At 38.3% G+C, this 12,653-nt stretch overlaps 2 protein-coding genes across 2 annotated transcripts; one reads left to right on the plus strand and one right to left on the minus strand.

Annotated features, from left to right (window-relative positions):
* The first annotated feature begins 915 nt into the window (after positions 1-915).
* calub (calumenin b) lies at positions 916-4,652 on the plus strand. Its single transcript, XM_087798227.1, has 7 exons — positions 916-963; positions 1,607-1,850; positions 2,049-2,242; positions 2,329-2,495; positions 2,790-2,850; positions 3,426-3,625; positions 3,726-4,652. The coding sequence occupies exons 2-7, from the start codon at positions 1,630-1,632 to the stop codon at positions 3,828-3,830; spliced, it is 948 nt and encodes a 315-aa protein (XP_087654353.1). The 5' UTR covers positions 916-963; positions 1,607-1,629; the 3' UTR covers positions 3,831-4,652.
* Positions 4,653-6,412: 1,760 nt separating this feature from the next.
* On the minus strand, positions 6,413-12,211 carry LOC148073793 (uncharacterized). The gene is made up of 14 exons (XM_087797773.1): positions 11,951-12,211; positions 11,081-11,137; positions 10,896-10,988; positions 10,743-10,829; positions 10,557-10,667; positions 10,298-10,468; positions 10,123-10,213; positions 9,075-9,181; positions 8,801-9,001; positions 8,583-8,714; positions 7,832-7,910; positions 7,570-7,760; positions 7,476-7,496; positions 6,413-7,339 (listed from the first exon to the last, which is right to left on the minus strand). The coding sequence occupies exons 1-14, from the start codon at positions 12,185-12,187 to the stop codon at positions 6,413-6,415; spliced, it is 2,505 nt and encodes an 834-aa protein (XP_087653899.1). The 5' UTR covers positions 12,188-12,211.
* Between the last annotated feature and the right edge of the window lie 442 nt (positions 12,212-12,653).

Raw genomic sequence — 12,653 nt, forward strand, 5'->3', positions numbered from 1 at the left:
TGAGTAAGTCAGGAAAGTTGGGTTTTCATATAAGTGGTGATTTAAAGTAAGTAAGTAATAGTTATTTGTAAAGACTTTACAGACCATGAACACCCTATTTTCCTTCATATAAATATGATTTCTAACTCACTGGATTAGTTCCAGAACACTTGGACTGGACTGATTTAAATAACATATCTTTCACAGCGCGTGAAAAGACCAGTCATGCTCTTGTGAAACCAAACATTCAACAATAGTCTATCCATCTAGTCTTTGGGTCACTTGTTACTTCTACCACAGCTATTTAATTTAATGTATCATCACCAATCTGGGTCAAATAGAGATTCTTATTATATATTTATTTGTGTTTCTTTAATCACATATGACCATGAGTTCTGTGTAAAGGAGTGGACATGCTTTAGTTTTCTAAATTGCTGTGATGGTTATATCCATAAGAGACAGGAAGTGCTTTTTTCATGTGGTGTTCCAGGTATTTTGTTGCTGTTAGGAACTTCCGTGATGGAAGATCCTCAGTCGAGGCTGGTTTAATCGACTTGTCTCTGGAGAGACTCCATCTATTATTGTACCTGCGGAAAGAAAATGAGGTCATTGGGAGGTTTGCCGGATCGATCTCAGGAAGTTCATTAGGGAAACTGGCCTCACGGTAAACCTACTGCTGCTATATAAATAAACTTAGATTGATGGATTTTTCCGTAGCGTAAATAAGTATTTCATTTAGACGTCGACACGACGTTGGGTCAAATTTATGAATGAACGACCGGGCGTCTGACGGTGAGGACGTGGCGCTTCTCGACCAATCAAATCACAGAGCTCGGTGGCGAAGTGGACCAATAGGCGCGCGACATCGCACTGTGGCGCCCGCGACCTGATTGGACGGCGGGTGTTTCAGCACCGGAAGTGTAAGGGTGTGTTTCCGGGAGGAGGGTTCGAAGCTGCAACGTCCAACTTCCCCCGAAGACACCGGTGAGTTTTAAAGGAGATTCTCGTACTTAAATGTTTTTATCTTGAGCAAAAGTGGCGCGTAGAAGAGAGGCTTGTGTCGTATGTGATGTAGAATTAGATGTAATGGAGTTTGTATCGTGACAAGAGGGCCGGGCTATCATTAGCTATAGCGGTCTTGCGTTCATAACGGTTCACAAATGTCTTAAAAAAATGTTTGTTCACTTAAATAATAAGTCGATGTCAAACAACGATTAAAATGTATACAATTGTGTTTTGAGATGTAGAGACGTTGAACTGGGTCACATTAATAGTTGACGACGGCGTGTTGTGTACAACAAGTTAATATTTTTGTTTACATCGTCGTTGAGATTTTTTTGTCTGTGCCTTGTTTAACATGGATTCTATTTGGATTTAAACATGTCCCATTCACCTGTCACTTTTTGAAATTGGTGGACGGGAACGACGGAAGAATCTGTAGACAAAAGCATATAGAGTTTCAACACTTAGAATAAGGATATTTTCTCACAGTCATTCTAGAAGGGTAGAGTTGAACTTTTTTTTAAGCAGTGCCTGTGACATGACCTAACATCTCGAATTTTTAGAATCGTTATTAAAAATGATGTAATTGTACTTTTTAATATGTGCAACTCTTTTGTTGGTACAGATAGTGTCTGCAAAAAAATCACCATGGAGCTCCGGCCGTTTTTTATGTGCTTTGCACTCTGTGTGGTTTATGCCACCAGCAAACCCACAGAGAAAAAGGAGCGTGTTCACCACGACGAACCTCTCAGTAACAAAGAGCACGATGATGGCGATAATTTTGACTACGATCATGAAGCCTTTCTGGGTCAAGAGGAGGCCAAGACCTTTGACCAGCTTACACCAGAGGAGAGCAAGGAGAGGCTTGGGTAGGCAATTATGAGGCATATTGAAATTGTTCTAATGCAATTATGACAATTAAAACTGTTCTAATGCAATTAGAACAATTACGATTGTTGTAATGTGATTCATCATTTATATTATGACCTTTATTAATCTCAGTGGAGACCATTAAAGGTGACATCTTAAGTCATAATTGAATAATAATAAAACATTTCTTCCCCAAGCATGCTGGTGGAACGCATTGATGACGACAAGGATGGATTTGTCACTGTTGAAGAGATGAAGAAGTGGATCAAACATGCACAGAAGAAATGGATTTATGATGACGTGGATCGCCAGTGGAAGAGTCATGACCTAAATGGAGATGAGTTTGTGTCATGGGAGGAATACAGGAACGCCACCTATGGATACATTCTTGGTAGGGTTGAACATCCGAATACTTTGTTGCATATAGGCTGATTTATTTCCTTTCTATAACATATGTTGTTTTTATTTGACCTTTAGATGATCCAGACCCTGATGATGGCTACAGCTACAGGCAGATGATGGATCGTGATGAAAGGAGATTTAAAATGGCTGACCTGGACAGGGACCTGAAGGCCAACAAAGAGGAGTTCACAGCTTTCCTTCACCCTGAGGAATACGACCACATGAAAGACATTGTTGTCCTGGTAAGTTCTCTATGGTCTCCTGTTCCCAGCGCATCTTCGAGGTCTCCACAATTTCAGAGCAGCTCAGGAATGCACCAGCTGTAAACACTACCATTATTTTTGCCAGCTGTATGTTTTTGCATGTTTTGACATGTAAGTTTGTTGGAGACAAAATTACTCGCCCTCTTATTAACCTGCTTATTTATTATCCTATTCGGTTTTCTCAACCTGCATCCACAGACCACCCATGTTTTTTCTTCAGACCCAAAGTTAAGGCTTTCATTGTTACATTGTTGGTCTTTCTTTTACCTGTAGGAAACGATGGAGGACATTGACAAGAACGGAGACGGTTTAATCGACTTGGATGAATATATTGGTGAGTTTATCAATTCACAGAATTAAAAAAATTGACATGATAAATCCAAGCGCATCAAAAGAAAAAGAAAAACTAGTTATTATACTCTGTCATAAAAGCAGAATTACTTAATCCATTTTTATTCTATTTCAATGATTCACGCTCAATCTGTAAAAAGAGTATATAAAGAGTAATGTTTTTAATCAATTTATCAATCAATATATTTATTTAATTCATTTAATATTTTTTAATATTTTTTATTTAGTTATGACTTTATATAATTATGGTTTTTATTTATTTAATAATTTTCTACTGTATATTTTCATGTGTATGGATTTGTGACAACTCAAAATCCCCTAATGTGGGAAGAATAAGGTATAACTTATACTATAGTCTTTTTTTTAGCACCTTTCATAATGCTGCTCTTTAAGTGCGTTAGAGGCTGGAAAAAATGTTCATTGAATTAGTTCACCTAGTCACAAACAAAGGACGGCAACAACACATCTTAAACTTGCTGTCATGTTGAAGTCTATTAATTTTTTAAAATCCAAGACCACCAAGTAAGTTAAATGTGTTCTTGACTGCTCTTGTTGCAGGTGACATGTACAACCAGGACGGCGACGCCTCAGAGCCTGAGTGGGTGAAGACTGAAAGAGAACAGTTCACTGAATTCAGAGACAAAAATAAAGATGGAAAGATGGACAAGGATGAAACCAGAGACTGGATCCTGCCCAGTGACTATGACCACGCTGAGGCCGAAGCCAAACATTTGGTCTACGAGTCGGACGCAAACCACGTACGTCTTTTTCTTCTTTTTTTTTTTCTTTCCAATTGTTTTCACAGTAACAATGTTCTTATGTTTTTAATTAACTGTCTCTCTTTAAACTTTTCTCCAGGATGGTCATCTGACCAAAGAAGAAATTGTGGAGAAATATGACCTCTTTGTTGGAAGTCAGGTCACCGACTTTGGTGAAGCTTTGACTCGACATGATGAATTCTAAGCAAACTTCTGCCTCCACGTGTGGACTCGGTGCTTGTTCCTACATCCATGTCAAAGTCCATGAGTTATTTATTTTTTTTCCCCGAGAACGTTTTCTTGAATGTGCTCCCCTCTATACATCAAGTCTAACCTCTGTCCTCTGTGTCTTCACACAGATGATTAACACATTTATTCTTTTGTGATCCTTGATTGGAAAGAAATGTATTTGGGACAAGAACAAAAGCCTTTTGTTCTGTTCTCGTTTCGACGCACTGGACTATGCTGATATGTTTTCCGTCTGATAACTGACATGGTTGATTTCGTCATCAGCCTGCAGTAGTGGGATGATGATGATGATGATAACATTAGTTCATTTCAGTGACAATGAAGACTATTTGGACAAGTGCAATAGCATCATATTTTGGTCCACAATGTTACTATGGTAACACAAGGTTGTGTACTTTTGAAGGAGTTGAGATGGATTTGGTAATTGATGCTTTGTTTCTCTCTGTGTGTGTACTGTGTTTTCGGGTATTATTCTTGATGTGTTCCGAGTTTCAGCTACTTCTCTGTTTTGCCAAGTAAAAACGTTTTTAAAGAAACTACACAGAACACAGGGAGCTTTTTTGTTATTCTAGTCTCATCATTTATAACCACTGTCAAGCTTTTATACAGTAAACTATAATGAACATGTTTTTTACACGCTCACGGCAGCCATGAGACTTTCGCTAAAGAGATCACTGTAAATATGTTGTGGTGTTGCAGCGTGAGCACATGAATAATCAGGTTCTGTTTTTTTGTTGAGTGAGAAATTGTTTCAATAAAACAAATGGAAACGATAGTCTGCAAACAGTGTAATTTTTTTGAGTTGGTGTAAAATAAAGCTGCTCTCTTAAGTTCAAATATATATATTTAAATTATCATAGCAACCTAAAGATGGTTACATTTTGTAAGTCAATGATAATATAAATTTAAAAAAATTTATTGGCAAACCTGTGTCCTCACAGACCAAAAACTGCTTTTGGACATTCTGTGTTTCCTTACTGTGAGATGCACACGAGTCGGTACTTGATGGTTTAACCATTGTTATCTCATGGTCAAGGTGACCCAAAGATCTGAAAACAAATATTTTTGTTTTATCCTTTGTGTCTCTCTGGGTCAAGATAAACAACCTTCCTGACTTCGATAAATACATATGCAGAAGGTCATTCATCTTGTTTTCGGGCCCTCGGGTCACCTTGACCCTAGGATAACACAAGGGATAACCATTGCTATCAAGGGTGGTCTCATTTTTTCCATGGCCATATTACATTGTTATCTTAAACAACAACTCAAATATCCAGTTACACATAATATATACTGGGTTTTTTTCACACTACAAACACTTCTATTTAGAATGTACTTCTTGAAAAATAAATTTATGAAAATATAAACATTTTATAAAATGATTTTAACACCTCAGGCCTAGATTCTTATATTAGATTCCAATCGTAATTTAACAAGGGTGTTAGGTTGTTAAATCTGACCCCAACATAAACAGCTAACACTGTTATCAAGTGTTATTCACTAACAAGTATTCATGGGTTGCTGAGGCTTCCTGAAACAGATGATCAGGAATCATGACAGGTATCATAATACATTGTCTTCATTTTTGTAGTTTGAAAATGATGTCAGGTTTCACTGAATTATTTGATAGGAGCCGAAGACCATAAAGCAGAAAGTGAAATCTAGTGGTGTTTCAAAATGTAGACCCTGTATCCATGATACCTCATCAGCTGTTTCATGAGGCCTCGTAAACCCATTACCAGCCAGAACATATAAGCCATATAATGTGATATGTATCTGTGGAATCCGCATAAATCATTATTTATATAAAATAAATTAAACTTTTACTTACACAAAACATACCAAGTCTTAGATGAGGAAATTAATGAGAATTGAATTATAAAAAGTTATAATTTGGAATTTATATGTGAGGTATTAATTCTACAAGGTATGTTCTGTATGTAAGGACATTGTCTATATTCTTGTAGATTAAATAATAAGTAATCTTTTAGTGTTGCGTTTGGGTAATATCATTCATAACGGCTGCTTTGGTGCTTGGTTCTGTTTTTCTATTTCTTATTCATTCTTCTATTCTGTAGTGACACCACAAAACATTTGTATGTGTGTATGTGTGTTTTATTTTATTGCCAGTGTGTTCTGATTTTATTTATATGAACATGTTTTTCCTGATGGCAGGCAACCTATTCAACTCCCAAACAAAACCATGTGTGTGGACTCGTCAATAGAAGGTGAAGTGGATTTAACAGCAGGAGGTAAAGAAATCTTTTCTAATCTGGGCAGATCTGCTTTAATGGGTTGACCGGTGGCAAGTGGAACAAACACAGGCGACAAGTCTCAGTGGTCTTAAGCCACAGCACGCACTCTTTTCTCAACAATGTGAGATGAAGTAAATTCAGCAGCTCTGACAGATTTATATAAAAATCTTTTATTTAGTTGTTGAAGAGAAGAAGCACTAGAACAAGTGGAGTGTTTGCAGAGGCTAAATAAAACATGTTTTCTATGTTATTTTGTTGAGAGAACATATTCACTGTTTGTCATTCAGTTTCCCTGTGGCTTTTTAAATGTCATTAAAACAGGATTACACCGAGCCATCACTCTCAGCAACTCTTCTTCGTCTGATTCCAATTCACTTTCACTATCATTCCTCTTCTCTTCTTCACCTTGATTCCCTTCATCATCGTCCTTCACCGAGCAATCGTCCTCCTCTGCCGAAGGCCTGCGCTCCACGGATGGACTCTTAGCTTCTTCTGATATGTCTGGTAGGTCCAGTGAAGTTGATGGTTCTGTTTCTTCTATGCTTGGATTTGAGGGAACGCAAGAAGGTGTCAGTGGAGGCGTTTCCCCTGGAGATGTATCTATCTGCACCAGCGTGGCCTTCAGGAGAGCGTGCTCCGGGGTGGTCGGGGGGCTGGTTTCGTGCTTCGTGACGGGCGAGGACAGCAGAGGCGAGTACGGGCGACTGGAACGAGGTTTGACGAGAGGTTTTTCTTTCTCTGCTGCTCTTGTCGTCGGAGACGCTGGAGCCGAAGCGCTGGTAGAAGGACCGACGAGGTCGATGATGGAGTTTCTCTGTGAATCCAGACACGTGAAAGGAGGAGAAGGGCTGGTGTCGGAGGTGGGGCTGGCGATGGTGTTGGTTGGTGTCCTGGTGGTGTCTGGCGGCGAGTGGGAAGAGCTGGGCAGTGCTCTCGGTGGAGGTGGAGGTGCTCCTTGTATAGAGATCTCTTCCACTGCACAGAAAGGAAGAATGGATGCGGTGCCCTTGTCCTTTATGGGGATGAAGACTTGATCAGCCGGGATCACGCTGGCCTCGACGGCAGGGACCGAATTGCCGGATGGTAGAGGTTGTGGTCGGTCGAAGCTTGAGGTCTTTTCCGAGAAGCTGAATGAAGGGTTACAGGTTCCATAGTCTTCATCGCTGAAGGGCAGGTCTTCCATTTGTGGCATGGCACTTTGGGGATTCACCTGAGGGACCGGTCAGAATCGCAACAGTTCAAGTTCATTAATAAGAATTATATATGAAGTTTATTTCTGACTATAACATGTAGTTGAAATTGACAAACTAGTAAAACACATTTGTCGGAAAAGAGTGATAACTTACAAGTTGGAACCACTGAAGGCTCTGTGAAAATATAGAAATTATTTGACGGAAAGTTAAGTAGTACAATTGGGATTCTAAAAAGTATATTCCTCACCACGTTTGGGTGTTTCCCCTGAGCTACACACCCTCTCTCCAGGGGGTCTCTGTGCCCTCTGTGCTTCTTCTTCAGCCACATCAGCATGGACAGGATGCAGCCGAGGATGGTGATGAAGATGGTGCTGAGGAAAAAGGCTTTGCCCACCGTGCAGCCGATCGCTCGCTCGTCGGTCAGCGCACTGTGTGGAACTGCAACGCAACACGTTTGTTGTTTTAAAGACCCGTTGAAAACATGTGAAGCAAGTGTGACTTGTGTTTACTTGATTGTCCTTCAGGTAAGACCTCCACCGAGACTGATGCGTGAGCTACTTCACCCGACTCCTGGTCCACAGCGATCACCTTAATGATGGGATGATAGATTGATTTGTATGGGTTTTTTCAAAGCAACAGGAAGACTAAAGGAAGTCACTGATATACAAACAAAAGGTGGAAACTGAGGCACTTCCTCATCATATGTTCCACAATGTTAAGCAAAAAAACTTTAAAAAACAAACAAAAGCATATATTTTTCTATTTCCAAAATTACAACAGTCAAAAAGAGGAAATATCCAATATTCTTCACTTTCTGCTCTTTAGTTTTTGTTAAAGTTCTGTAATAAACACATTTTAACATCTGAGTAACGAATGTTAAAAAAAAAAAGTGTTAATTTCAAATATAATATATGATAATAGTACTTTTAATGGGTAATGTCTTGTTTCAATTAATAGATAGATAGATAGAAATTATTTTTCCAAATAGCAATACACAGCACTACAGACAATAATTAATAAAAAATAAAAATAAGAACAAAGTTTCTGTTTAAAGTTTAATGGTATTTGGATTAGATTACTTATTATGTAAAGTAATAAAATATTATTACATTTTTAAGTAAGTTTTCTAATTGTGAATTAACGTAATTTAGATTTTAATCAGGATAACTCGCAGTTCAAGATGTCCTTCAAATAAGAAATTAGAAATTATAAGAAATATTATATTTAAGAACAAGGGGCAGACATAAGCAAGTAAAGCACCTTGAGGAAATGTTTCTGTTTCGGTTTAAGCTGGTTGGTCCTCGCAATAACAAGTCCATCCCTGGTGATCTTGTAGATGTCGGTGTGATTGGACGATGGACTGAAGTGGAAGTGGATCATCTGATTGAAGCCCTGTACATGTTGGGACATTTAAAAAAAAGGAGCATGAATTACGAAAGGAAACAATACAACATTAGGACATTATTTTTGTGATTTACGTTGTGAAAGTCCTCGTCCTGCACATGTAGAGTCAGGGCTTTGCCTCCATACGTGTTCACCAGGGAGAGTGGATTCTTCCCAGACAACACAAAGCCCGTGTACTCGGCCATGCTGAATTGTGGGTAAAAGTGGTTCACGGCCAAAACACGGACCACTAGTGTTGTCACGGTGTATTTCCTGGTGTCATCGTCTTGATACGCCTGTGTTAAGAGTTAGAGATCGAACACTCAAGAGAAGAGTTTTCAAACTAATCAAGCTCAGAGTCTTTCTCACCATGATCTGAAGAGGCAGTGTCGGAGTTGTGAGTCTGTCTGTGACGGCCTTCGTGAGCATCATCTCACCTGTCTTTCTGTCCATGAGGAAGTGACCTTCATCGTTCCCTGGCATGGACAACAACGTTAACAAAAACAAGTACTGAAACCAAAACAATATGATATGCAGTAATCCAATGCTTTACCTTTAGATTAAAAATTAATCTTGGGAATTTTAAAACAGGAGCTATAGGACATTTTTTAAGTTCACAATCCATTTTAACTCCTGGTAATAACTTTAAAAAACTAAATATGTTTAAAAAATAAAAATAATCAAAATAAAAAAAAATAAAAAATGATATTAAACTATTAAATGGAAAACTAAACAAAAAAAGAGGAGTATCCTCCAGATTGTAAAATATAAACTTGTTTTGTGTATGAAAATTAAATTAGGTTTAACTGACGATATAGGAACTATAACAAACTGACGTTAAATCAATTTAAACACAATAATAATAATCAAATAAAAACAAGATAAAAAAATGCTAGCAAGCTACGCTAGCTAATAAAGGCTAACAGAGACAGTAGTTAAGCTAACCCCCCACCGGTCTGCACGGTTAGGTAAGTTTGTAACTTGATATTTTCTTCTAAATGTTTTTATTCCGTATAATATCAGGCTAATGTGCAGGAAAAATCTTACATTATTAAATTCACGACCTGTGCCTACATAAAACTATTTTTGATAAATCGTTTACTCCATGTTTGTGTACATAATGACTTTCCTTTTAACACAATTCTAGTTTTTAAAAATAACATTACAACGTACTATCTAATCTAGTTTACAAAAAATAGAATGAGTTGAGTATACACATTAAAATGAACGTTCATTGAATTTGCAGCTTCATTAATTCTTTAAACAGAAAAGCATTTTTTATTTTTCATTACTATACATCCCTTTGCCCAGTAGATGTCCCTGTATAGCACTAGTTAATTCACCTGTGAATAAATGCATGGAGTTGCATTTAAAAGGCATTTCAAACTTATAGTACAACTACATGCATTTTCTTTACCAGAGAGAATGGCATAGCTGATGGAAGAGTTGAGTCCAGTGTCTCCATCGACAGCATGGATGGGCCCCGGGGAAATATCTAAAACAAAATCCTGCAACATGACAGATGCCCTTCATTCTCTTATCAATTCTTAGTTATAATAGGAGTACAATAGAAATAAGAGGGTAAAACGGACCTGTTCCCCCTCTGTGATGTTGACAATATACTCTGGATTAATGCAGACACGTGCAGTTTCATTATAAAAGAGCATGGTGCAGGGCATGAACTGTGGATACTGGTCATCTCCGTCCTGAATGATGACGGTGACATCTGTGCTGGTGTTGTAGCGCTCCTCTGTACTCATTTCCTGAGAAGAAAAAAAGCAGATACAGTTACTTTACCACATAGAGAATATTGTGAGTGTTTACTTAAACATGATCATTTAAATGTCTTACAGAGGCGTAGATGGTGACAGACAGCTGGGACTTGGTCTCAAAGTCCAGAGGTTTGGCCAGGATCACCTTACCACTATTTGGGAGATCAAACTTGAAGTAATCCGCATCAGGCTGCGAGACAAACAGGTACAAGTATGCAGATAAATTGTGTGTTCTTCCTCTGTTTAGTTTGAGGTGAAAACTCACGGATGAACTGTCGATCGAGTAAATTATCTGGTCATTGTCTGCGTCAGTCGCTTGGACAGTGAACACCAGAGAGTTCACTGATATTAACTGGAAGTTAGCAGAGGATTAAAAGGGAAGAATACGTGAAGTCAAAATGCAATTGTTTCAACCTACCTCGCTTACAACAAGAGACTGAACTGTGTTTTCAACAAACTGTGGTAGATTATCGTTCTCGTTGACGACTTCCACCATGACCCTGTACACACTCTGGGAAACAATACACATGTGTTTAAAAATCAAATCCAATCCAAAAACCAAATCTTACAGATGAGCCATACACCTTTGAAAAAACTGTTTACCTGAAGTATATCCTCTTCATAACAGGACAACTCTGCCATGAGAACTGGTCCTTGGACCTGAAACAAGTTATTATATGATGAATAAAATAATAAATATCAGTACAAAAACCTTATTTTTAAAAGATATAATAAACTTTCCGATTGGAATTCCAAACTGCAACAACTAGTGGCCTTGCAAAGTGAGGTCACTGTATCATGATACCTCATCAACTGTTTCATGAGACAACATCAACCCATCACTACATTTTACCAACAAGTGCTGTTGAAAATAGTTTTTATCTCAGGGTAAAGGTGACCCGGTGGTCCGAAAACTAACCTTCACCACTGCGTATGAATTTCTGGAAGCCAAGAGACAACAAAAGGGATACCACAAACACGTTTATTTTCTGGCCTTAGGGTGTTGTTGACCCTGAGATAACACAAGGGTTAATGGTGTCTGTGATAGGAAGACAGATCTTGACAACAGAATATGATTGTTTCAGTTTAATAAGCTGCATTTGTCCCTCTCCATTCATTATGGTTCTTGTTTGTTTTTTGTTTCTAATTTTCATTGTGTCCCTTTATTGTAGGAGTGATAGAGAGAGAGAAGGATTGAAGCCATTAATCTTGTTAACCCTACAGCTGCTGTGATGTAAGACAACTGATTGGAAAGACAGATTGTTTTCTGTCCAAGCCTGGGGTGGCTAAGTTTAATCTGGAAATAGTTGAAAGGGTCATTGAAGCTCCATGCTATTAAAATCGTTCCTGGAGATAAAACGTTGTGTTCCTATTTAACAACACAAGTACGATAAACCTCGGGTTCAAGCTTTTAAACAAAAAGTTTGCCAAGTAAAGATTACTGATTAGTGCCTTGGTGTGGTCTTAAAATACCTCTCGGTCAAGAACTTTCTGTGCTGAAGTGTTGATTCGAATGTACTTTCCGTCCAGCATGAACCAGTCGGCATCTTTCCCATCCAGGCTCCAGTGAATCCCCTCCACTGACGTGTCGGTGGTGAACTCACTGATAACCTCTCCGGGAAGACTGTTCTCGCTGATGGATGAAAATACGTTCTGACCATCCAAACATCCGCCCCATCCGGACATCCCTTCGGGTAAACAATCACACATTTACAGAGCAGAACCCAAAAGCGTTTTGACTTGGGACAAATGTACCTGTGACGGAGTAGAGATGCAAGAGAAGTATAACAGCACAGAGGAGCAGCTTAGCCTGAGAAAGAGTCCATTTTACTTCCATGAGTGCCATTCCTGACATCAGTCAGGCCTCCGGAAGTCTGGATATCTTCAAAAAAAAAAGGGAGAAATAATAAAGTATTTAATTTAAAATAATTGCAACATTTAATCCAAAGCTTCACAATAATGAACTTTTTATTTTCATAATGATTTCATGAGTTGATGATTCTTTTAAAATAGTTAATTTAAATTATACCCAGCAGTTATGCATGGATCTTGATCAACCTCGACCACTTTTAAAATTTAAAACCTTACCTTGACTTCTTAGCAATTATAGTAAGTAAATGAAATGGATTTAGACGTATTTTATTTGTGTATTTTGTGCATGTCCCATTATCTGATC

The sequence above is a fragment of the Callionymus lyra genome, chromosome 8, assembly GCF_982586985.1.
Source record: "Callionymus lyra chromosome 8, fCalLyr1.hap1.1, whole genome shotgun sequence".
In the NCBI taxonomy this organism is placed as follows: Eukaryota; Metazoa; Chordata; class Actinopteri; order Syngnathiformes; family Callionymidae; genus Callionymus; species Callionymus lyra.

Bases quoted from the DNA above. Each gene is read 5' to 3' on its own strand.
- calub (XM_087798227.1), top strand. From the start codon at position 1,630: ATGGAGCTCCGGCCGTTTTTTATGTGCTTTGCACTCTGTGTGGTTTAT. The intron at 1,851-2,048 runs GTAGGCAATTAT...TTCTTCCCCAAG, and splicing joins GAGAGCAAGGAGAGGCTTGG to CATGCTGGTGGAACGCATTG. The intron at 2,851-3,425 runs GTGAGTTTATCA...CTCTTGTTGCAG, and splicing joins CGACTTGGATGAATATATTG to GTGACATGTACAACCAGGAC.
- LOC148073793 (XM_087797773.1), bottom strand. From the start codon at position 12,187: ATGTGTGATTGTTTACCCGAAGGGATGTCCGGATGGGGCGGATGTTTG. The intron at 11,138-11,950 runs GTATTTTAAGAC...AACTTGTTTCAG, and splicing joins AGAAAGTTCTTGACCGAGAG to GTCCAAGGACCAGTTCTCAT. The intron at 7,911-8,582 runs GTGCTTTACTTG...CCCATCATTAAG, and splicing joins AACAGAAACATTTCCTCAAG to GTGATCGCTGTGGACCAGGA.